At 31.4% G+C, this 23,091-nt stretch overlaps 2 protein-coding genes across 2 annotated transcripts; one reads left to right on the top strand and one right to left on the bottom strand.

Moving 5' to 3' along the window:
- The first annotated feature begins 325 nt into the window (after window positions 1-325).
- Window positions 326-23,091, top strand: LOC134728233 (ABC transporter B family member 1-like). Its single transcript, XM_063592771.1, has 17 exons — window positions 326-448; window positions 3,272-3,455; window positions 4,164-4,669; window positions 5,065-5,176; window positions 6,377-6,551; window positions 7,509-7,569; window positions 8,123-8,258; window positions 9,057-9,245; window positions 9,637-9,765; window positions 10,569-10,642; window positions 11,517-11,610; window positions 12,594-12,655; window positions 13,559-13,685; window positions 19,804-19,937; window positions 21,126-21,296; window positions 21,721-21,843; window positions 22,803-23,091. Exons 2-17 carry the CDS (start codon window positions 3,284-3,286, stop codon window positions 22,953-22,955), a joined length of 2,418 nt encoding a protein of 805 aa, XP_063448841.1. The 5' UTR covers window positions 326-448; window positions 3,272-3,283; the 3' UTR covers window positions 22,956-23,091.
- Window positions 15,012-19,054, bottom strand: LOC134681625 (uncharacterized). The gene is made up of 5 exons (XM_063541278.1): window positions 17,734-19,054; window positions 16,921-17,042; window positions 16,287-16,355; window positions 15,807-15,920; window positions 15,012-15,348 (listed from the first exon to the last, which is right to left on the bottom strand). The coding sequence occupies exons 2-5, from the start codon at window positions 16,948-16,950 to the stop codon at window positions 15,019-15,021; spliced, it is 543 nt and encodes a 180-aa protein (XP_063397348.1). The 5' UTR covers window positions 16,951-17,042; window positions 17,734-19,054; the 3' UTR covers window positions 15,012-15,018.

Genomic DNA, 23,091 nt, shown 5'->3' with positions numbered 1-23,091 from the left:
AAAAGCATAAACGTTTTTCTATCAGCTCCGCGAGGACCTCAGTATAGATAGAAACTTATTGTTAAGTTACAAATGTACTGAATTGTTAGCTGGATCCTTTTTAAGAAGCCACCATGGCCGGGGAATTTAAAATTGAACGTATGGATAGAATGTAAGTCTACAAGATTAGTCCTATTAAACATAATAAATTAATAGAGTCGGAAAATCTGAAAGCACAACTTGAAAAGTATGCGTAAATTTCAAGGTGCGTAAATTTACGGAAAATTAACCTTCATCGGAAGTTGGGACGGTGATTATAATATTGATATTCTATTTTTTGTCATTACAAACACTGCTATGCTTTTTACTCAGACTACATATATATCTAAAATATATATCTGAGTGTGTGTGAATATTTTGTTTATTCAAAAGAAGGACAGTCAATATAACGACTAATACATTAGAAAAAGTAAGTACGGGGATAGAAGCATTGAGAATAATCCTTTCTTTTGTCTCGGGTCATTTTTTAGGTCGTCAAACAATTATAGTTGACATTCATCTGAATCTGAATCTGAATCTGAATAAATACGTTGCAGGGCCAGGATATGGCATCAATGGCAACGGGAGAGAGGCGCTGGAAAAATTAGTCCAACGTTGTGAGAGCAACCGAAGTTTTAAAGCTCTCAATTGTCTTAGCACACACGAGATTGTCTGGTAGTCTATTCCAATCAGGTATTGTTCTTACAAAGAATGACTGTTTGTATTGTTCTGATTTGCTAGGTGGAATTTTAAAGCAACGGCTGTTGTTTTGAGCAAATTTGTCTACAATGTTTGTTGTTTTATAGTCACTAAATTGTTTTGGTTTAACTTGTCGTTTTGGTCTCTCTTTGACTAATACTGAGTCTTGCGGTATAGCTGGTACCAACTCCCCGGCCACCTTGTAGAGAAAAGTAAGTCTACTGTGACGACGTCTGTTTTCCAGTGTTGGAAGTTTTAGTTCAATCATAAGTCTCCTTATGCTACCTTCCTCTCTGCTTGTGTAATCCCCACTAATGAAACGCACTGCTTGTCTCTGTACTTTTTCAAGTGCATTAATATCCTTCATTAAGTAAGGGTCCAAGACTATGGACGCATATTCTAAAAGTGAACGGATAAGTCCTATATATGCCTGTTTCCTGCAATCCTTTGGACAGTGGCGGAGGTTTCGTCGCAAGAAGCCTAGAGTTGAGTTGGCTTTCTTCACGGTTTTAGCGATGTGGGCGCCCCACCTCAGATCATCTGAGATAATTACACCGAGATACAGATTTTGTTGTACCTGTTGCAGTATCTGATTGTCCAGTTTATAAAAATGAGATGATTTGTTGTTGACACTCATCACGTAACATTTTTTGGCATTGAATCTCATACCCCATTTTGTGGCCCATTCTTCCAACGATACAAGGTCGTTTTGTAGTAGTTGGTGGTCCTGTTGTGTTTGGACTTTCCTATACAGTAGGCAATCATCTGCGAATAATCTGACTTGAGATTTAACAGTTTCAGGTAAGTCATTAATATGACATAGGAACAGCAGTTGACATTCATGATTGCATAATGTTTATTTCTATTTGATAGTGCACAGATAGTTATAGTGTGTACTTGGAACTCGTTGTTTGCTATACTATGTTTATTTTAATAAAAATTGATGTCTATCATCAAAAATAAACATTCTGCATTTACAAATGTAGTTTTCATTAATTAAGATGAGGGTTATAAACTGGTAAAGGGAGAGGGGGGATAGGACCTTTATTGGAACTCCGGGATCGGGTGTTTTTAAGCTTGGAATTTCGGGATCCAGGAATTCTTTTTTCGAATTTCGGGACCTCAGGATTTCGTGTTTTTAAGCCCAGCTAGGATTTCTGGATCAGGACCTCTGTTACCCTCCCTCAAGGGAAGTATCTGCACAGAAGGACGCGAAATAAAATTGCCATTTCACGATGAACAAACAATAAAATAAATTTCAATAAGCTTCTAAACACTTGTTCTCCTTTAAAGGATCAACAAAATCCCACAATGCTGAAGATAACTAGCAGTTTGTGCTGATGCAATAGGTACATGTACAGTCATTGTGTTTGAACAAAATTAACATTATGCAAAGAGTACAGTATAATTTTGAAAATATATTAAATATTATTGCATAGCAATATAGTATTCCCCACAGAAAGTAACCAAAAGTAAGTGTGCAATAAATTCTAATATTGTTTAGGGGCCAGCTGAAGGACGCCTCTGGTTGTGGGAATTTCTCGCTACATTGAAGACCTGTTGGTGGCCCTCTGTTGTTGTTTTTTCTATGGTCGGGTTGTTGTCTTTGACACATTCCCCATTTCCATTCTCAATTTTAATATATATATACTAGTGCAATAAATCTTCAAAATGCAATGCCAAAATCTTAGTTTAAACCAATTTTTACTTTCAAATATTATATTGCTATACAATAAAAGGGTTATTGCATGAATATTTGGGAATATTGTCCCTCGTAGAACATATATTGCACCAACAAGCTCGTGCAATATAAAATTCTACTTGGGACAATATTCCCCAATTTTCATGCAATAACCCTATAATATAATAATAAAAAAAGGAATAGAAATATAAACTATTAACAGTTTGATAAAGTAGCTAAATGTACATGACATTCGTCGTTGTATAAGTTTGTAGCATGTAGCACTGAATGACTGTTTTTGAATTTATAATCAATACCACCTATATATTATACTGAATTCAATAAATCAAAAATTCTAGTAGCTAGTTTGATCTTTATTGAATATTCACATGCTTAAACACGAAGTCCACAATCAAATCAAATATTACGAGGATGAGACTTTTGTAAAAGGTGTCATTTTGTGTCAATGGCATGAAATTAAAAAGCCATGAATAGTGCCAAGAACAATTTTAACAGATCCTCATTGGAAAGGACAAGAATGATTACTTTAATATTTATTAGCTCAGTAAAAAGTTTTCCATTTTTCTAGCATCTGTGATGATATGACTATGGGCCTCGCCTTTTTAAACTTTAGTTTTTGTTTTAGGAACTAGCTCATGAATAAACACACATCTTACATGTACTTAAACAACATTTAATACCAGAAAGAGCGTAAAGAAAAAGGGAGTTTCCAAACATCACTTGTACATTTATCTGTAAAATTATTAAACTGAATTACACATAGTCATACATGTGTATATATGATATAATATATATCTAAAAATACAACACATCTAAATCTATTATTTATTCAAACATTTTATTTTATTTTAGAATAAAAGCAATATGACTTCAAAGAAATCCAATGGAGTCGTCCCAGGAGAGGAGGCCATGCCAATCAATGAGGACGATACAGAATATAAGAAATTGTATGAACTGCCAACCATGCGATACAGCAATATTGTAATCCTAATAGTTACTGTTGATACCATTGTTTCTATTGCATTATGGGTAACAGGTAAACATTTATTGTTAATTATGATTTATCTACAAATGTATAAATTATTAGTTAGAAATGTATCCTCTTTTTCTCTGATTGGAAATGGACTATCAGCATGATCAGTTTATTAAGTATTTTTAAACCATTCTCAAAATAGAAAAGAAAATGCCTTACCTATCTAATAACCTTCACTCTGTCTCTACCTTTGGGTAGGGTTTGGGCAAACAAAAATATTTTTATATGTTGCCTAATTAAAACAAATACAAACAACAAAAACACATACATTGCAGTCAAGTTTGGCCAACTTGGTAAAGACACTTAATGTGGTGGGGTTTAATAAGTTTATGTTTCTGACATTTTTGTCTCCTTACAATGTCTAAAATAATGATTTGGGTTTTAAAACAAATGAATATCACATAGAATATTGTAACTAACTAACATACCAGTATGAAAAGGATTGCCTTTAATGACATAACTTTAGAATACTGCAGATTCATTTATTTTCGTGGATTCAGGGAAACTTACATATTCGTGGATATTTAATTTCGTGGTTTTACTGAAGTCTGCATACAAGCCTTTGTAAAATTTGTCATTCGTTGAACATCTAATTTCATGGTTTTCCTGTACCAACGAAATCCATGAAAATTGATATCCCAGGAACAATAATGATGAATCCATAGTAATTGAATTTATCATGACTACAAATACAGTACTTTGATTTTGCAGGAGGCAATACAAAGTATTTTACTGACAACATAACAGATTTCCATCTAACAGAATCAGTCTTTGACTTAGCATTGGTTGCGGCCGGTAAAATGATATTTTACGTAACAGTGCTGGCATTTCTAGAAACTTACTCATTCAGACAGATAGATAAACCATATGACTTTGCCTTATTACAGAAAATAAAAGTTTTACATGTGACACTGATCGTGTTCAGTCTATTAGTTTTTGGATTCACGGTGACTAAAGGTGGATTCGTACTTTACAAATTTATAAACGATTCCTCGTATAGTAAAATGCATGCAGAATACAATGCACTAGTCATATCAGCTGTGTGTTTTAGTTTGATAGAATTCATTGCGTCAGTATTTAGTTTCGGAGCCATGAGAACGCTAAAGGTGATTCGGATTACCCGTAGATTTAATGATCAGGGTGTGGAGATTGATAAAGAAGGGAAAACCATTCCAAAGAAAGTTAGCCTTCAAAGGCTTTTCCTGTTAGCTAAACCTGTAAGTCATTGTACATGTTGTAATGGAATATCTCAAATCAATAAAAATGAACTTTTAAGAGTAGAAAAAAATTCCAGACTTAATTCAATAACTGTACTAAAAAAGGAAACAATTTTAAAATCTAAAAGAATATATTCTGTATCTAGATGGATAGAAAATCTCATCTTGTGTAAAGAAGACTCTGTATTGCAATTTAATTTATTTTTATTGTTATATATATATTAAGTCATAAGTGTATTATTATTAAAAAAAAAGATGTTTACCTAAAATGTACATGTACATTATACATGCTTAATTGTTTATGTCAAATGTTATGATATTTTATGAACTAAATCTCTGTGCGTAAATGTAAGGCTAAGTTATAGAATTGAATGTAAAAGGTTTATTTTCTACAGGAATGGGGATTTATAGCCGGGGGAACTATAGCATTAGTAGGATCAAGTGGTAGCCAGATGGCAGCACCGTTGTTCTTTGGTAAGGTCGTCGATGCTGCACAGACAGATATGGGTAAGTACCAGAGGTCATAGGATTTTTCTTCAGCACGAGACAAAAAATATATGTTTACTTCTTTTTTTTGAAATTATGATTTTTGTGTACATTTTTGAATAGAAAAAAGTGTTTTTACATGAAAGTTGTCACAACAAATAGCTAAAGTACTAGTGACCCTCCTAGTCAATGGCTTATATTAGTTATATGTCATTGCCCTAGTCTAGTTAAAATTCAGAAACTATTGAAAATTTATTTGTTAATTTGGAAAATGTGACATGACTTGTTCCAAAATACAAAAAAAAAATGGCATTCAAAATTTCAGTAGTTATTTTCCTTCACAAAATGGTCACAAAATATTGCATTAATAAGGTTTTGCATGTTTACCAGGAATAAGTGGCTAACAATATAGTAAATGCACACATCTAAATTTACATTATTTAAGTTTTGGATTTTTAGAACATCTCTTTATTTTTTCTTCACCAACCTTGAATTTTTAAAGCTAAAAAAAAAATGCAAAGAAAATAGGAGAAGACGAGACATATAGGTATCTTTGTTGTTGTCGCCAAAAATTGTTAAATTTTCTGTTTTAGTTACTGTGGATTCATTAATATTTGTTGGATACCAATTTTCGTGGATTTCGTGGGTACAGGAGAACCACGAATTCAAATGTTCAACGAAATACAAATTTTGCAAAGGAACGAGTGTAAACTTTGCCAAAACCACGAAATTAAATATCCACGAATATGTAAGTTTTCCTCAAACCACGAAAATTGGTACCCACAAAAATAAATGAATCCACAGTACATTGTAGTTTGAATAGATCTATTTGTGATACATTAACAATGTCTTGCATGAAGTTGCATTACTATTAGAATAGTACACTTCAGTTCGTTGAATATAAAGACACATATTGGTACACATGTTCCCAATGATAAGATCTTTCTAATTGTAATGCCAATTTTTAAAGCTCTCTGACCTTAGGAAATGATAGTCAAGTGGGTCATCCTTGTACTATGGACACATTCTTGTCTGAAATATTTACTATGAAAAAAGAAGATGTGGTACATTTTGTATGTTTACCAATGAGACAACTCTCCGCTAGTGATCAAAATAACATAGAAATTAACAACTATAGGTCACTGTATGGCCTTCAACAATGCACAAAACCCAAACCACATAGTCAACTGTTTGTTTTTATTTTACTTTGTTTTTTTGCAGCTGAGCTTACCCGACTTGTGATTATTCTTGTGATTATATATGTGGTTGGCTCCATCTTCGCCTTCTTTAGATCATGGTTGTTTACATTGGCTGGACAAAGTTTTGTGTCCAGGTTGAGAAAGAAATTATTTGCACAGATCATAGAGCAAGAAGTAGCTTTCTTTGATGAGAATAGGTTAGTAAAAATCATGTAAATAAACTGATCATAGATACCAGGACTAAATGTTATATATACTCCAGACGGGCGTTTTGTCTACAAAAGACTCATCAGTGACGCTCGAATCCAAAATTTAAAAAAAAAAGCCAAATAAAGTACGAAGTTGAAGGGCATTGAGATCCAAAATTCCTAAAAGTGTTGCCAAATACAGCTAAGGTAATCTATGCCTGAGGCAGAAAAGCCTTAGTATTTCAAAAAATTCAATATTTTGTACATGTAATGTAAGTAAATAGCTGTATGAGGTATGGTAAATTAAGAAAATGTTTAATCAATGATAAAAAATGTACTGAATTATTGAAATTGAGGAACAAAGGTTCAAACACTAAAAGGATTTAGGATGGCAAGCAGACATCAAAAGAAAAAAATAATTAAAACATATCTTGTGAGCAACATAGTCTCCAACAAGTGACAAATGAGCTGTACAAATAGAAATTGACCTTATGCAAGTTTACCCATATAGGTGTACATGTTTAAGACTTTGATTAGTTTTGGACTATTTAAATACAATATAAAAGATGAAGTTTGATCAGTATTGTAGGGTTCCTATTTAATTTCAATTTCTTAAAAGTTGCAGACTTTGCATTAAAAATATTTCAACCCAAAATAAGTAAACAGATGTATTGATAATGGCAGATATTCATTTGCATGAAGTTGATTTCTATCCTACGTAGCTCAAATGTCTTGTACAAAATATTTAAAAGGCTATCATTAGGATAGACCGACAGTGAAAAGTTATATTGATTTGGAGAGATTAATAAAAACACTTGGATATGAACCCCACATCTCCTTTCAATCATATTTGATGCAGTATATATTATCTTCACCACAAATCTTATTTGGTGTTGTAATAGATTTCATATAGATTTAGTAGAAATAATTAAGGCTTTGGTATAATTTTTGATAATTTAATTGTAGAACAGGAGAATTGTGTAACAGATTGGCCTCTGACACTCAAGTTTTACAGAATGCTGCTACTGTAAGTACAGTGAAGTATGGCACTGAATTTGATCATATATAATGTCAATTTCCATAAAATTTAAAAACAATTTCATAAAGCATTAGTTTTGTCTTTTGATAGCATTCTCTTTCTTTGAAGAGTTACGAATGGTCTGCTTAATGTTTCTGAAATATTTGTGAAAAAGCTCACATGTTGTTCTGATGAATATTACAGTGTGATTGAAAATGTTTCAAGTCAAGTACAGTAAAACAGTTGTAATAATCCTTAAATATCCTAATCCATTATCTGTAATGTTATAGATAATATGATATGCCAAAAAAATGTAAAGGATTATAATGTTTCATGGAGAAAGCCATTATAAGGCAGATTAGCAAAGACAGTTATTTAAAAAGATATATGGCATAGTACAGAATAGGGCATATATTATTGTTATCTTAAGAACTTTCAAAATTGGTGTTCAGAATATACAAGCTCATATATTTAAATACAGCCTTTGTGCATACATTTGAATACAGCCTTGATGCATATACTATAAAGTGAAGACATAGATTTCCATTTTATTTTCTTTCAGGTTAACATATCAATGTTGGTGAGATATATTTTCCAGTTGGTTGGGTCATTAGGTTTTATGTTTTACCTGAATGCTGCCTTGACCGGTGTATTGTTAGCTGTTGTCCCTTTTGTTTCTATATCAGCTGTCAGATATGGTAAGACCTATATTTTATATTTGTTGTGTAAAGAAAATGTATTTATCTATCATTATTGTTATTTCACAAAATTTCCCCTTGATCTTACTGTCTGATCATTTTCGTTCTCAGCGGCGTTGAGTTATATGAAAATAATTGCTAGAAACTAAGGCAGCATGTGCCATTGCTAATGAAATTAACATTGTCATCATATGTCAAATAGCATAAACAGATTATCATTGGTCATCTCAACATGATTCCTTTTCTTGCTTTCGCCCCCCTGCTCAAGCGAGAAAACCAATCTTGTTGAGATGATTGATTATAATCTTTAATTAATATACTGCAGTATTTATTTTGTTTATAAAAAAATGTTATTTTGTTGGATATTATTTCATGGCTAATAAGCATAATCTGCAAACAATCCATTTTAGATTTTTGTGTTGCAGTAATTCTTTCCCCCTTTTCATCATTCTACATATGATGAAAGTAACAACTTATACAAGTATTTTTATGTAGCTAAAGAATGGGTGACAAATATTCATGGAAATTCAAGGAAAAGAAGAAAGAAGAATATAGTACTTGTTTACCTATAACTTTCTTACCGTTACACATAAAATAATAATTCTGGATGACTAAGGGAGATAATTCTACCTCTTAAAGATATCAACTGTTTTTTTAGATAAAATTTATTTTTTGTACAGGTATTATCCGGTATGACTTATGCAGAAAAAAAATATCGAAAGAAAAAAAACACTAATGGTTTTGATATAAACTGGTCATTTAATGATAATTGAATATAAATATGTTTCATTCTTTCAGGAAAATTTGTGCAGAAAATGCAGAAAAAATTTCAGGACAAGTTAGGAGATGCAGGAACCGTTGCTGAGGAGACATTGTCAAGTGTCAGGACAGTAAGGTCATTTTCTGGAGAAGCAAAAACTGTAAACAACTATGGAAAAGAAATTAATGAAAGTTATGACATTGGCAAGAAACTGGCATTAGCTTCAGGTAGGATAATGAGATGCATGTAAACCTCCAATCTTAATCATTAATATTCATGGTTTTGAAGTGATCTTGGTGATTTACATGCTGCCATGCATCTCATTTTAAATATTTTCCTTTATACGATTTTACTAATATTATTGTGGGTTTAAAAAATACCATCTTGTTTACATTATCTAATGAACATATTACCCTATTACTGTAAACCAACTCATTTTTCTCTACTTTTGCAAGTAGAAAAATAAAGTGAATATAAATCATCAAGAATTTGTAAAACTTAGAACTTTCTGTATCAAACTGCACAAAGTTAATTTAGATATTGTGAAATTTTATGGTCGTAAAGTCGACTAGAAAGTTTAAAATGTAAATTAAAGTATCCCCAAATGTTACGTTACAGGTGGTTTCCAAGGCCTGATTGGATTATTGGCCCAGGGTGCTATAGCTTTATGTTTGTGGTACGGCGGTAAACTGGTCTACGATGAAGCACATGGTAAACATACAGGACTGACTCCTGGTGTACTAACATGTAAGTACTTACAATTACTCCTATGTACTAACATGTAAGTTCTTACAATTACTCCTATGTACTAACATGTAAGTACTTACAATTACTCCTATGTACTAATGAGTTAAATAAGTATATCTTATGCCTCGTTCACACGGACATTTAATTCGAATTCGCTTATCGCATTCACACGCTCTTTTTTAATTCGAATTTTAATTGATTTGAATTAACTAATCAGTCAATTAGCATTAGAAATACGTTTTTGTTAATACAAATTAAAAGTTAACGTCTTTTGGACAGTAAAGCGAAGTTGACGCGAATTTTAATTCGAATTAGAATTGACGTTAGGACGTAAAACGTTTCGAATGCGAATTAAACTAATTCGAATTAGTTTATGCGAATCCAATTCGAATTACGTGTGAACCTAGCATAATACTAACACTTGAGTACTAAGGGGTTCATTATGCATTTCTTCTTCCTTCAACTCCTTGTTTGTTTACATAGAAGTTCCTACACCTATGTCTAATTACTTCTCAGTTGAATACGTATTTCTTACACCAACTCCTGGTGTGTTTCCATGTACTTCAGATGAAAAGGAGTTTCTCTACTCAAAATCTAGAAAAGCACATTGAAGGCATGGAATTTATAACAAGTTGTTTTCAATTTTTTTCACTAAAATTTTAAAAGATTGATCACCAGGTTCAAGTTTTATATAGTCATACATTAATAGAAATAGAAGTTAAAATAAGTCTGAAGTTCACTCTAGATACCAATTGTATTCAATATCATTGAACCTTTTGACTTGATGTTCTTTTATTTTTCAGCATTTCTTTTGTACACATTACAAGTAGCCATGGCATTTGCTCTCATGTCCTCGTTGTATGGAGATTTCATGTCGGTAAGTATTGTTGTATAGACTGATATTTTAAGACATTTAGTGACAATAAATGAAAAAAGGCATATTTCAATTATGGAGAAGATTTTAAGGAATACAAAGAATTTAGGTTAGTTTAGTTTTAAACAGTATTTTATTTTCAAAAAGTGCATGAAATATATAATTATACAATACAGGGATTTGGAAACAGGAAAAAACTTATATAAATCCATCTCCCTTAATATTTAGTTTTAAAATATTGTGTGGAGTATTCAAATAATTATAAAACACGCCATGTATAAAATGTTGTGTAATTATTGCCAGTGAGACAACAAGGGTTTATCCAACTGCATGTCAACATACAACCTTCAACAATGAGCCAAAGCAATATAGTATAGTGATCTTTGAAAGGCCCCAAATCTAATTCAGATCTACAGATAAACTGTGTATTAGTGATTACTTAAAAAACTTAACACTAAAAAAACCCAAATTATTTCACAATTTCTGGATTCAAAAACCAAATTCATGCAATTGAGAACTCAATAGTATTTCATAATTGTCTGTTCTCTAGCCTTCTAGTCACTGTTGAGTGTGTTATTTATTCCTAATCCATTTATTCAGTAAATTTTTGCCACATATATCAACTTTTGTGATTTTAGGAAATCAACTTTTGTTTTAAGAATAGATCATCTAATCAAATTACCGATATGGGTTGACATTTTTTTAAATCACTTGATTCTTGCTCAAATATTGCATTCTCTGTAAGCAGAAGAGACCAGTTAATAAAAACCACAAGAGAATTAATGACAAAATAAAAGGTTTATGTTACAAAAAAGTTAGCATAATTTATACAATAAAGTAATGCAGTTGGTTTATAGACATTTCTTTTGACTTACAGGCTTTAGGAGCATCAACTAGAATATTTGGTTTGTTAGAAAGGACACCTGGTATCCAGAATGAGAATGGAATGGTACCAGCACAACTTACTGGACGTAAGTCATTTGATATTCTAACTTACTGTGGATTCATTTTTATTCCTTGGATACCAATTTTCATGGATTTCGTGGGTATTGTACAAATGAACAATGTAAATTAAATATTCAAGGACTAACAAATTTTCTTAAGGCTTGTATGCACACTTCTTCAAAACCACAAAATTAAATGTCAACGAACATGCAAGTTTTCAATAATCCACTAAAATATAAATAACATAAATAAATGAATCCACAGTACTCAATGTATTTATAAAGATAAGAGGATGTAATAGAATTGCCAATGAGTCAACTCTTCACATGAGACCAAATGACACAGAAATTAACACTTATAGGTCGCCATCATATTAAGTTGACAATATTATACAGTCATTTTGATATGATCATTTACATGTACGATATGGATCAATTTCTAATATTTTCTTCACATAATATCAATGAAACAAACTTTATAGATGATGGTAAATCAATAGACAACTTTCGAGTTTGATGTATTTCCGTCAAAAACTCTGGTTTTAGTGAACGTCATTTGTGCGTTTAGGGGCGTCGTCACTTCCATTCCAATGTTGAGCGAGTGGTAGGAAAACTATAATTCTATATTGTATGAATTGTTAGGCAAATTGAATTCTCAAAATTGACAATCAGCATTGCTGTCATTAGGGAATTGTCATTAAATACCTACAGAACAACCATTATTTCTAGTTTATCCTGCCCAATGACGATCACTAAGACGCTTGATGAACGTAAATAATGCAGGGATACAGGCGAACCCTATTTAGTAAATGACGTCTTAAAGGCACGTATAATTGACAAGTTTTTTCCAGTGACAGATGAACTGGAAAGTGGTCTATTGCCTTTAGCAATTCTTTTAAGTGATGATAACCAGTCCAACACTCAAGTTTCTTTAATGTAAAACTAGACATATATCCCTGTGGCCTTTGGAAATGACTTTACTAAAATATCTATATGTGTATGTTTTTTAGGAGTCCAGTTCAAGAATGTTTGTTTTACATATCCTTCTAGACCAGAATCAGAGGTTCTAAAGGTAAATACTTTTTGATTATTCAGCAGAAGTACAGGAGTAATGTTAGTTTTTATGTTCTCTCAAAATGAAATTTTGATAATCATGTGGACATTGACAATTTGTTGTAATTGACAGAGTCAAATACTGAGTTGTGTACTGGACCATTATCAAATCATTGTTTTATAAAATTCCAATAAGGAACATACTTTTTAAAATTGTATCAATGAACCAATTTTTCAAGACGTTTCGGCCATTGGCCTTCTTCAGTTCTTTATTTTTCTTCTGAACTAAATGAATACAACATCTTTTCAATGATTGGAAAGGAAATACAAATGTAATGTCAGCCATTCTTGAAAAATTGGTTTATTGGTACAATTATATATTACCAAATCATCCAATTATACAAGTTCACCCATTCCAATTTTTGAACAAGATTTATATTTAAATGTAACTTCCGCATAAAATAGTACTTCAATAGTACTTTCAGATTAAATTTTACATTGCATTGTTTTGTTCTGTATGAATTAAAACTGGTTCTGACCAATCTCTATGTATTTTGATTCACCACACTTTTATCAAATATGAAGTGAGTAATTTCATGTCATTACTATTATTTAAGATAATTGTACTTGACCATTTCCTTGAAATAAATAGAAAAACACTTTCATCCAATTTACCCATTTGATCACAATATTTATCCTCTCTCAAAATTTTCCCCAACTATTTGTTTGGCTACATTTTGTAACAAACGGTAGGTTATAGATATAAGAAGATCTAAGATGTTGTATGAGACAACTCTGCATTCAAGTCACCATTACAAAAAACCAACATAATTGTAGGTCAAAGTTTGATCTTCAACAGGCAGCCTTGACTCAGTAGAGTTTGTATATCTATAATACTTCACATTTTACTATTAATTTCTAGAGTATATGCTTCACAGTAGAACCAGGAGAAATGGTAGCTTTAGTGGGACCGTCAGGGGGAGGTAAATCTACCATTGTCAACATGATTGAAAGATTTTATGATCCGAGTGCAGGAACAATATACTTAGGTATGTAGAAACTTAATTAACTTTACAATCAGGGGGAGGTAAATCTACCATCGTCCACATTATTGAGAGATTCTATGATCCAAGTAATATACTAAGTTTGTACAAACTTGATTATTCTTAAAAAAGAGGCAAAAAAGGGTCATTCAAAGTCATAATTGGAAATAAATGACAACACCATGGCTAAAAAAAGACACACACAAACAACAGTACACAAAACACAAATGAAAAACTAAAGACTGAGCAACACTAACCTTGAAAGTATGATGGAAGTTTTGTAATATATGTAACACTCAGAAACGTGTCCTTCCCCCCAAACGTGTCCGATTCCCCCAAACGTGTCCACATGACGTCACTGAACAACAAAATTTGTTTAGATGCTAAAGGGCGCCAAAGCATGTCATTTTTGTAGACTCCCAAACGTGTCCAATTTTTCAAATACCGCTCAAACGTGTCCAATTCCCCAAACGTGTCCATTATTTCGTTATTGCTATCTCATTAACGTATACTAATTTTACCATTTCATTACTGAAAAGTATAAATAAAGTATTTTGTACTTTTTTAAGCCACTAGTATAAACTGGGTAAAAGTATGAGCGCAATTTCGGCTATGTTTCATTCTTAAAAATTGTAAGCAAACATGTTTAGTTAAACTGTACAGATACCTGGTTAAAAATGTCCCTTTGTCTATGCGCCATACAACTTTTCTCTTTAATTATCTAAAAATGCATGAAATACTGGCAACTGGACAATACGCAATCAACAATCTAAAATTAATTTATTCCGTAAAAATGTTAAAACATTAAAACTGGTATGTTCTTTCTAAATATGCATGACATACTGGTAACTGGACAATACACAACCAACAGTTTAACGGTAATTTATCCAGTACAACTGTTAAAACATTGAAACTGGTATGTTCTTTCTAAATATGCATGAAATACTGGTAACTGGACAATACGCAACCAACAGTTTAACGGTAATTTATCCAGTACAACTGTTAAAACATTGAAACTGGTATGTTCTCTGTGAATATGCATGAAATACTGGCAACTGGACAATATGCATTCAACAGTTTAACGGTAATTTATCCTTTACAACTGTAAAAACATTGAAACTTGTATCTTCTCTCTGAATAAGCATGAAATACTTGCAACTGTACAATACGCAATTTACAGTCTGGGGTCGATTTAAACAGCAAATGTAAAAACATGACAACTTGTTTGTTTGCTCTAAATATGCATGAAATACTTGCAACTGGACAATACGCAATCAAAAGTAAATAAAAAAAGAATATAAAAATGAATTTGTAAAACCATTGCTAGTAAAATACATTTTTATTGTGCGATTCTTATTTGGTGTCTATTTATCTGAAAACAGAAGTCTGTAATATCATCTTTTACAGTGTAAAGCGTGCCTCGTCTAGGACATTTGTCTATTTTGATCACTAAGCCTCTTCTCCAAAAACCGCTAGTAAAAACCGCAGTCCCTTTGTTCATAGCAGGATTTGTTCTATAATCAACGATATCACCTTCATTGTAGTAAATGTAGCTCGTTATATCGTCTAGAGAGTTTTTACTGAACAATTCTACAGGATACATTTGTTCACTATCAAAGTACTGAGTGATACCAGTGTTGAAAAATGTGGACTGGTTTCCGTTGATTTCCTGTTAAAAATAAATTAAATACATGTTATGGAACAAAACATTAGCATTAATTAAGAAAATAAAATAAACACCAAAAAAGTGTTTGTTTAATGAATCATAAATAAGTGTTTGCAAACTTTACTTGAAACAAAAATTATTCTTTATAAACTATTTTTGAAGTAATGCAAACAATCGAGCTTACATAAAAACTTAATTTGAATTGTTTTACATTGTCTTATCGTCAGCTTTTATAGCTGACTATGCGGTATGGGCTTTGCTCATTGTTAAAGGCCGTAAGGTGACAGATTTAGTTGTTAATGTTTTTGTCATTTTGGTCTTTTATGGATAGTTGTCTCATTGGCAATCATACCACATCTTCTTTTTTATATTAACACGAGTAATTTGAAACCAACTGAACAATTTTCTGTTGTGTTTTTTTTTAAGTACATGTATCGTTAATATTTTTTGTAACAAAATACCTGTAAATGAATTCTTTTGCTTGGACTTTCTGAGCTTATTAAAGATGGGGGTCTTCCAAATCTTTTTCTATACATTTCACTATAGTAAGGAGAAGCTGTGTTATTTTGTATCACCTGAAAAAACAGATTAGACATATTTTAAATATACAAAATTATTCTATATTATAATAAATCTTATAAACTATTTGTTTTATAAATAAAATTCTAAATGAAGGGTAGTTAACCTTGCAAAACATAAAAAAAAATATCAAAATTGTTAAAAGACCCTTTCAGTAGCATGACCGAAATTTGCATTTTGGTCGTGTAAATAACATTTCATTCCAAACTGTACGAATTTATATGCACCTTAATTATTGGATATGTATTTATATCACAAGAAAAAGGTTTCTACTGTCTAGTCTAAAATAATAAATGGTACAATAACTAGTAAATGTTTTAAACATAAAATAAAAATTGGTAACTGTAAGTTTGTATATGTACCTCGTTTTCTTTTTCTTCTATCAATAATACTTGGCAGCTCTGCACGTTTTCACTTGTCAAATTTATTTCCTAAAATATATTAGTAATTAACATATTAGTTTAAAATCAACATTATGCACTGATTATACCTATACCTATACAAATTAGTTTTATAATTTGGTTCTATGAATAAGGCCGTTAGTTTTCTCGTTTGAGTCATTTAGGGGCTTTTTATAGCTGACTATGCGGTATGGACTTTGCTTATTGCTGAAGGCCGTACGATAACCTATAGTTGTTAATGTCTGTGTCATTTTGGTCTCTTGTGGAGAGGTATTTCATTGATATGCATACTGCATCAGCTTTTTAATAGTTTAAAACTAAAAGCAAGTGTACAACCGCAGTATACTTTTGGGTTTTTTTTATTCCTTCTTGCGTGATTTAAAATTATACATGAAGTTTATACTGATATAGATCAAAAACAGTTTTCATTTTTAATAATACTAAGCCAAAACATGTTCAAATATTGAAATGCTTTATGCATGGTAAGATATAATTAGATCATTAAAAATAAAGTAAAAATGCAAAAAAAACAACATTATTATTAGTTAGGTTATTAAAAAAAATATTATTGTTTATAAAATCGGGGAAAACATACTATATTCTTTTCAGGTGTTTTATCTTTCATTATGCAGTCTTGCTGCGTGTTAACTTCATTGGTTTGGTCTTCAGTTATATCCTTGGTAGGCGATGCGATGTCTTCTAGTAGTTGTAAAGTTTCTAAAATTAAAAACTTATAAGTTACTTTTACAGACAATAAAACTAGAAGTTTACTCTATAATTTACTAATTATCGTTGGCATTTATAAATATGTTTTTCCTTTAAAGATTCCAGCAATTTTTGATACGGTTTGTGTTTGGTAGGTTTTTTTTTCTAACAGTTTTAACATAAATAAGATAAAAGAAGTTATTGTGTATGTGTTAACTTAAGAAGTTTTTTTTTAAATTGTTACGCGTAAAATGCGTGAGGATGTATTTTTAAATAAGAATTAAATAAAGACAAGGGTTAAGTAAACGTAGATAAGAGTTAGGTTAGTTCAGTATTGGTAAGAACAATTTATACACTTTAGTAAAGTAAATCACAGAATCGCCGTCTAAACGCTTTACACTAGTTTCGTTCCCCTTTTTGCAAGAAGAACTTTTCAAAAGACTTGTATGCATATAAATAATTATGCTTTGCTACCTTTAAGTAGCTTCCAGTAATGATTTACTTTACAACTATTAAATGTAGTACCAACAAAAAGTTGCAAAGACGTGCACATCAGATGAAAATTTATTTTACGAAGACAACTAAAAGGGAAATCAATACATTTTAAGATAATTTAGTTTTTAATTTTGTTTTATCCCATCATTTGAAGTTTAAAGTATTTAAGCAAGTAGATTTAATTGCAATAGTGGATTAAGTTGAATACCTTCTAATGATAGCTGTTCATCATACCCGTCAGTTGCCGTATCCACAATTTTTTCTTGATTATTATTTGCTGCACTACTTTCACACTCATTTTCTTCTTCACCGTCAACATCTAGATGGGCGTTACTTAAAAACAATCTTTCTTCTTCAGTTAAATTTTGGTATGGTATCTGAAATATACACAATTTTATTATAATACTTTATAACTATTTTCATTTATGTAATGGATATATAATCATAGTTTATCATTCTATCATGACGGGAACTGTTAAAGTTTACTATCTTGCGTCCTAGACATGCATGTAATATTTGTCACTGAACGTTGAGCAACCAACAATCAATTGTTATCTAGCCATGGGTTTTATAGGAATAGTTTCCATAAAATAAATAAATTGCACCTTTAAAAATTAAAGTGTAAGATATAAAAAATATTTTGTGTGTCTTTAAGATATAGAAAAGTTTAAAACTAAATACAAAATAAAAAGTGTATTACATTATTACAATATATAATTACTAAAACATGTAAATTGTGTTTAAATGTAAATACTTTTTTATAAAAGTTGTTTTAAAGTTTTAGTAAAAAAAGAAAACATTAACATAAGTTCCAGAATTATACAAACCTGTTCTTCCACCGGTGTTGCAAAATTTGGTCTTTTGAAGTACATTTGATAAGGAGTTAGCGGCTTTGTAACTGAGTTAACTCTGTTGTTGTAGGTATAATAAAAATGTGGAAGTTCTTCAACCCAATCTTTTACAGTGCTCATTTTTACACGAAAAAATGTGGTCATTGTCCGGTTAAATCTTTCAACTCTCCCTTGACTCTGTGGATGGTACGGCCTGCCATGTATTTGTTTTGACTTAAATTCCTCAACTACTCCTTCTAGATCCTTATTGGTAAATTCTTTGCCATTATCTGATTGTAAAATACGCGGTGCACCATACAAGTAAATATATTTAAGTACAACGTCAGCAATTTCCTTTGCTGTTTTGGTTTTTGTGGCACATCCGAACGCAAACCTAGAATAGCAGTCTAAAATGTTGCATACGTAATTAAATCCTTTGTAACAAGGCATTTTTTTCAAGTCGATCTGCCATCTACTGTTTGGATAAGTGGCAGGAATTGGCCTTCTAGTCCTTGTGGTTTTAGGTAGTTCAACAGCTGCATTACAGCTAGTGCAGGTAATTTCATTTTTAAATAAAAATTTTATAGTCTCTCTTCCTACAGGGAAAACAGCATGTCTTATTGTCTCATATATGGTATCATTTTTTCTGTGATCTGTTTCGTGATTTTTCTTGATAATCTGTATCAGCTCTGATTTGGTAACGCATCTTCTATGCCCAACATTTAAACTTTCACTTCTTCTATAAACCTGTTTGGTTTCTTTGTCAAAAAAATACTAGGTCCCCATTTTGGATTTTCTTCTTTCAATTCAGTCACTGTTTTAATTTCCGGTAGTTGTGTCCAAAATACTTCTGCATTAATGTCTTTCGATAACGGTTTTGATCTTTTTTTAGAGTCTAAACGAAACCCGACATCTTCAATTGTGTCCCCCATTTTAAAATTGCTGTCAACGTTATTGACGTCATTAAAGACACTTTAGCGCTTAAAGATGCGACACGTTTGGGCGAATAACAATTATCGGACACGTTTGGGGGTTATGAAATCGGACACGTTTGGGCAACGTTTAATAATTACGGACACGTTTGGGGGATCGGACACGTTTGGGGGAATCGGACACGTTTGGGGGGAAGGACACGTTTGGGAGTGTTACATATATACACATATTGAATTCATAATTTTCATTTAAAATGGCATCTCAGGAAATAAAAAAAAACAGGGAATATAAATTTTGAAGATCTTAAAATACCATTTCATTTTACTTCTTCTATAAATACAGTATTCCTTTTTTTATGCCCCTCGCAGCATAGTTATCTTTGTCCCATGGACACATTCTCTATTTGTTTAATTTAATGCATTTTTGAGCTACATCCATTGTAAATTCGTTATTTTATTTAAACGGTACACTTTGAGATTAGTAAAACATTCACAAATATGTTATTCTATTTAAAGATGACTATGACTTGAAAGAGTTAGATCCTCAGTGGTTTAGGAAGAAGATATCTATGGTTAGCCAGGAACCAACATTATTTGCCTGTTCTATCAAAGAAAACATTGCCTTTGGTGTCAATGCTGATATCAGTGAGGTATGTGGAACACATATTGTGATCATTTGTTGATTTGTCGGAGAAAACCTCACTAATTAAGTGCTTTAATACACCTATGTAGTAATATCTGTTGATATAATTGTCATCAATGGAAAAGCATACTGTGAAAGGATTTTAATTTGTGGGTATTAATTTTCGTGGTTTTAGCAATATTTACATGTTCGTGGGTTTTTAAATTCGTGGATTTTGGTTTTCTAAAAAAAACTAAAATATTGAAACATTAAATCCTTTGGAAACAAAGGTTACAAATAGTCTGGATTGAAGGAAATTGCAAAGTAAACATTGACCCGTGCAAATCATAGTGACAACACTGATTAACACAAGATAAAGCAATCAGCAGATTAAATACCATCAAAGGGGTAAATTAGGCCATAAATATGTAACTTAAAGACAACAGCATAAACAAAAGCTATAAATGTATCTTGAATTGTCAAATAATCAAGCCCAGCTAGAATTTTTTATTTCCCATATGTACGAGAACTATGAGGATATTAAATGAACACTTTATCATGCTAGCTTATCAATACCTGAAATCTGACTTTCATTAATCAAAAGTTATACAGTTTAGGTTATTAAAGATTAAATATGTATAATTCTGCATGCAGTTGTAGTTCTGTGACTTCTTATACTGTATTCTCAGATTTGGCATTATTCAATATATTCTATAGATCAAGTCAAACCATCATGGGGATCTTTCCATGTATTGATTTGGACAATGGTTGTTTTGTTTCGTTGTACACTTAAATTCGTGGATAAAGTCACACACGAAAACCATGAAAATTGGTACCCCACGAATAAAAGTACTTTCACAGTATGACAATTTAATCCAAAAAAAATGAAGTTTTTCAAGAAAGGGGTAGAGGGAAGTGGTGCAATAATCACTCAGTTCTCCCCTCCCATCGATTACAAAGTTCATGTTTTGCTGGTATTCTGAAAGCTTTAAATTATCAGTTTCTCATACAATTGAAGATAGTGTTGTGTTTGTTTTTTGGCTGGCATTTTTATCTTTGAAACTCTAAATTTAAAATGCAAAATTTATATTTTTGACCATCTCCTATTTTTTATTTTTTTTGAAGGGGGGGATTGATACAGAAATCATTGTAGTTGCTTTTGTTTATGCAGAGATCTTAATGTTGGATAATTGTATTATATTTATTTTTTATTTAGGTAGAAGCTGCCGCCAAGCAGGCTAATGCCCATGAGTTTATACAGACATTTGAGAAGGGATATGATACCTTGGTAGGAGAGAGAGGAGTGAGGTTGTCAGGAGGACAGAAACAAAGAATTGCCATAGCTAGAGCACTTATAATGAATCCTAAACTTCTTTTGTTAGATGAGGTATGGAATAAGTTATTGTAACCAATAAATCAACATAAAACAAAAATTTGATGAGAACTGTTGTTGACATAAAAAAAAAACGTTTTGGCATTTTATTATGCATCACACTTGATTGAAGAATTGAAAACAAATGCTTTTCTCAATTTTCATGGGTGATTAAAATAGATATATGAAATATTTAAATGAAATTTTGAGATGAATACACCATTCTTTTAAAATCATTCTTATAGCTATGAGGCACAAATTAGTAAAATAAAATGTTGTATTTTAAACGGAGAAGCTCAACGATGGGACTTTAGAAAAATCCTGAATTATTTCAAGACCTCCACAATTCAATTTCAGGACATCCTTGAATAACATAATTTTGACTTAATACATGTCTTATATATAAAACACATATGAACTGGTTCTGTTTATACCATAGGCTACCAGTGCATTAGATGCTGAGAGTGAACATTTAGTACAAGAAGCTATAGATAGAGCTATGAAGAGTAGAACAGTAATTGTTATAGCACATAGATTATCTACTGTCAGGAATGCTTCTAAGGTATATATAGTATAGACACACTAAATATATAGTACTGTGGATTCTTTTATTTTCATGGGTATTAATTTTCAAGGATTGCATGATCTTTCATTTTCATGGATATTTGATTTCAATGTTTGTGCCCATCACTGCACACAAAGTATACAAAGCAAAATGAACATTTGTAGTTTGTTGAACATTTCAATTTGTGGTTAACCTGTACCCACAAAACCCATGTAATTTGGTAACCAATGAATAATAATAAATCCACAGTATATGCCAAAACAAATAATTAACAATGTCTGTTATGATATATAGTCTGACTGGTTCAGACCTTCAAAGACCTTCACCAGAAGTATACCATTACTACATACTTGTACATGTATATATAGTAAAGACAAATATTGTATATGCCAAAAAACAAAATTGACAGGGACTGTTGTGATCCATAGCCTGACCTTTACACAGACCTTCATAAGAAGTATACCATTACCTCATACTCATATATATAGTATAGACAAATAAAAAATAAAGTATATACCAAAACACATAATTAACCATGCCTACCTTTCCGGTTTAGACCTCCTCAGAACTTCCACTATAATAGTACAGGCAGTTACATCATATATAGAAAAATCAATGACCATATTGCTATTCTTCCTCTTGACAATATCTTCCCAAATGAATTCATTGATTACTTTGCATTGTACTTTCAGTAGAGATTTTTAATGTGTTTACATACAAGGGTTGTAATGAAGAAATCACATCCGACATGTTTATACTATTCTAAATCAAAACTGTCCTGGCGGTTTGATTTACTCCTGTTTGCTACATGCATTTCTTTTATTTATCATCCCCTTTTGAAACACACCTATTTCATGCATATTTGACAGGAAGAAATTTCTCATGTTAAACTTCCTTTTGAACAATAAAGTTTTGTGCAACAATAGTTCACATTATATTGATTTATATCTTTTTAGGTAATAGTAATAGACAAAGGCAGTATAGCAGAGAATGGAACACACGATGAACTGATAGCTAAAGGTGGTGTCTATAAGAAGCTTGTATTACGACAGTTAACAGCTGGTAATAGGTCAGAGCCGATCAATGACACTAATGAAGACAGCAGTTGATGATAAATGAACAGAGTTTTAGAAATGTCATTTGGTTTTTTTTAATTTAATATCATGTGTTTTTGAAGTGGTAGTATGCCAGAAAAGTCTTAATTAAGCTTATAAAGGACTTAATTGTATCATGACCTTTACAAAA

Source organism: Mytilus trossulus, chromosome 8 (genome assembly GCF_036588685.1).
Source record: "Mytilus trossulus isolate FHL-02 chromosome 8, PNRI_Mtr1.1.1.hap1, whole genome shotgun sequence".
In the NCBI taxonomy this organism is placed as follows: Eukaryota; Metazoa; Mollusca; class Bivalvia; order Mytilida; family Mytilidae; genus Mytilus; species Mytilus trossulus.
This window is presented reverse-complemented; position numbering and strand designations above follow the sequence as displayed.

Bases quoted from the DNA above. Each gene is read 5' to 3' on its own strand.
- LOC134728233 (XM_063592771.1), top strand. From the start codon at position 3,284: ATGACTTCAAAGAAATCCAATGGAGTCGTCCCAGGAGAGGAGGCCATG. The intron at 5,177-6,376 runs GTAAGTACCAGA...GTTTTTTTGCAG, and splicing joins TGCTGCACAGACAGATATGG to CTGAGCTTACCCGACTTGTG. The intron at 9,246-9,636 runs GTAGGATAATGA...GTTACGTTACAG, and splicing joins GAAACTGGCATTAGCTTCAG to GTGGTTTCCAAGGCCTGATT.
- LOC134681625 (XM_063541278.1), bottom strand. From the start codon at position 16,950: ATGAAAGATAAAACACCTGAAAAGAATATA. The intron at 16,356-16,920 runs GTATGTTTTCCC...AATATATTTTAG, and splicing joins AAACACCTGAAAAGAATATA to GAAATAAATTTGACAAGTGA. The intron at 15,349-15,806 runs GTATTTTGTTAC...TATTTTTAACAG, and splicing joins GCAAAAGAATTCATTTACAG to GAAATCAACGGAAACCAGTC.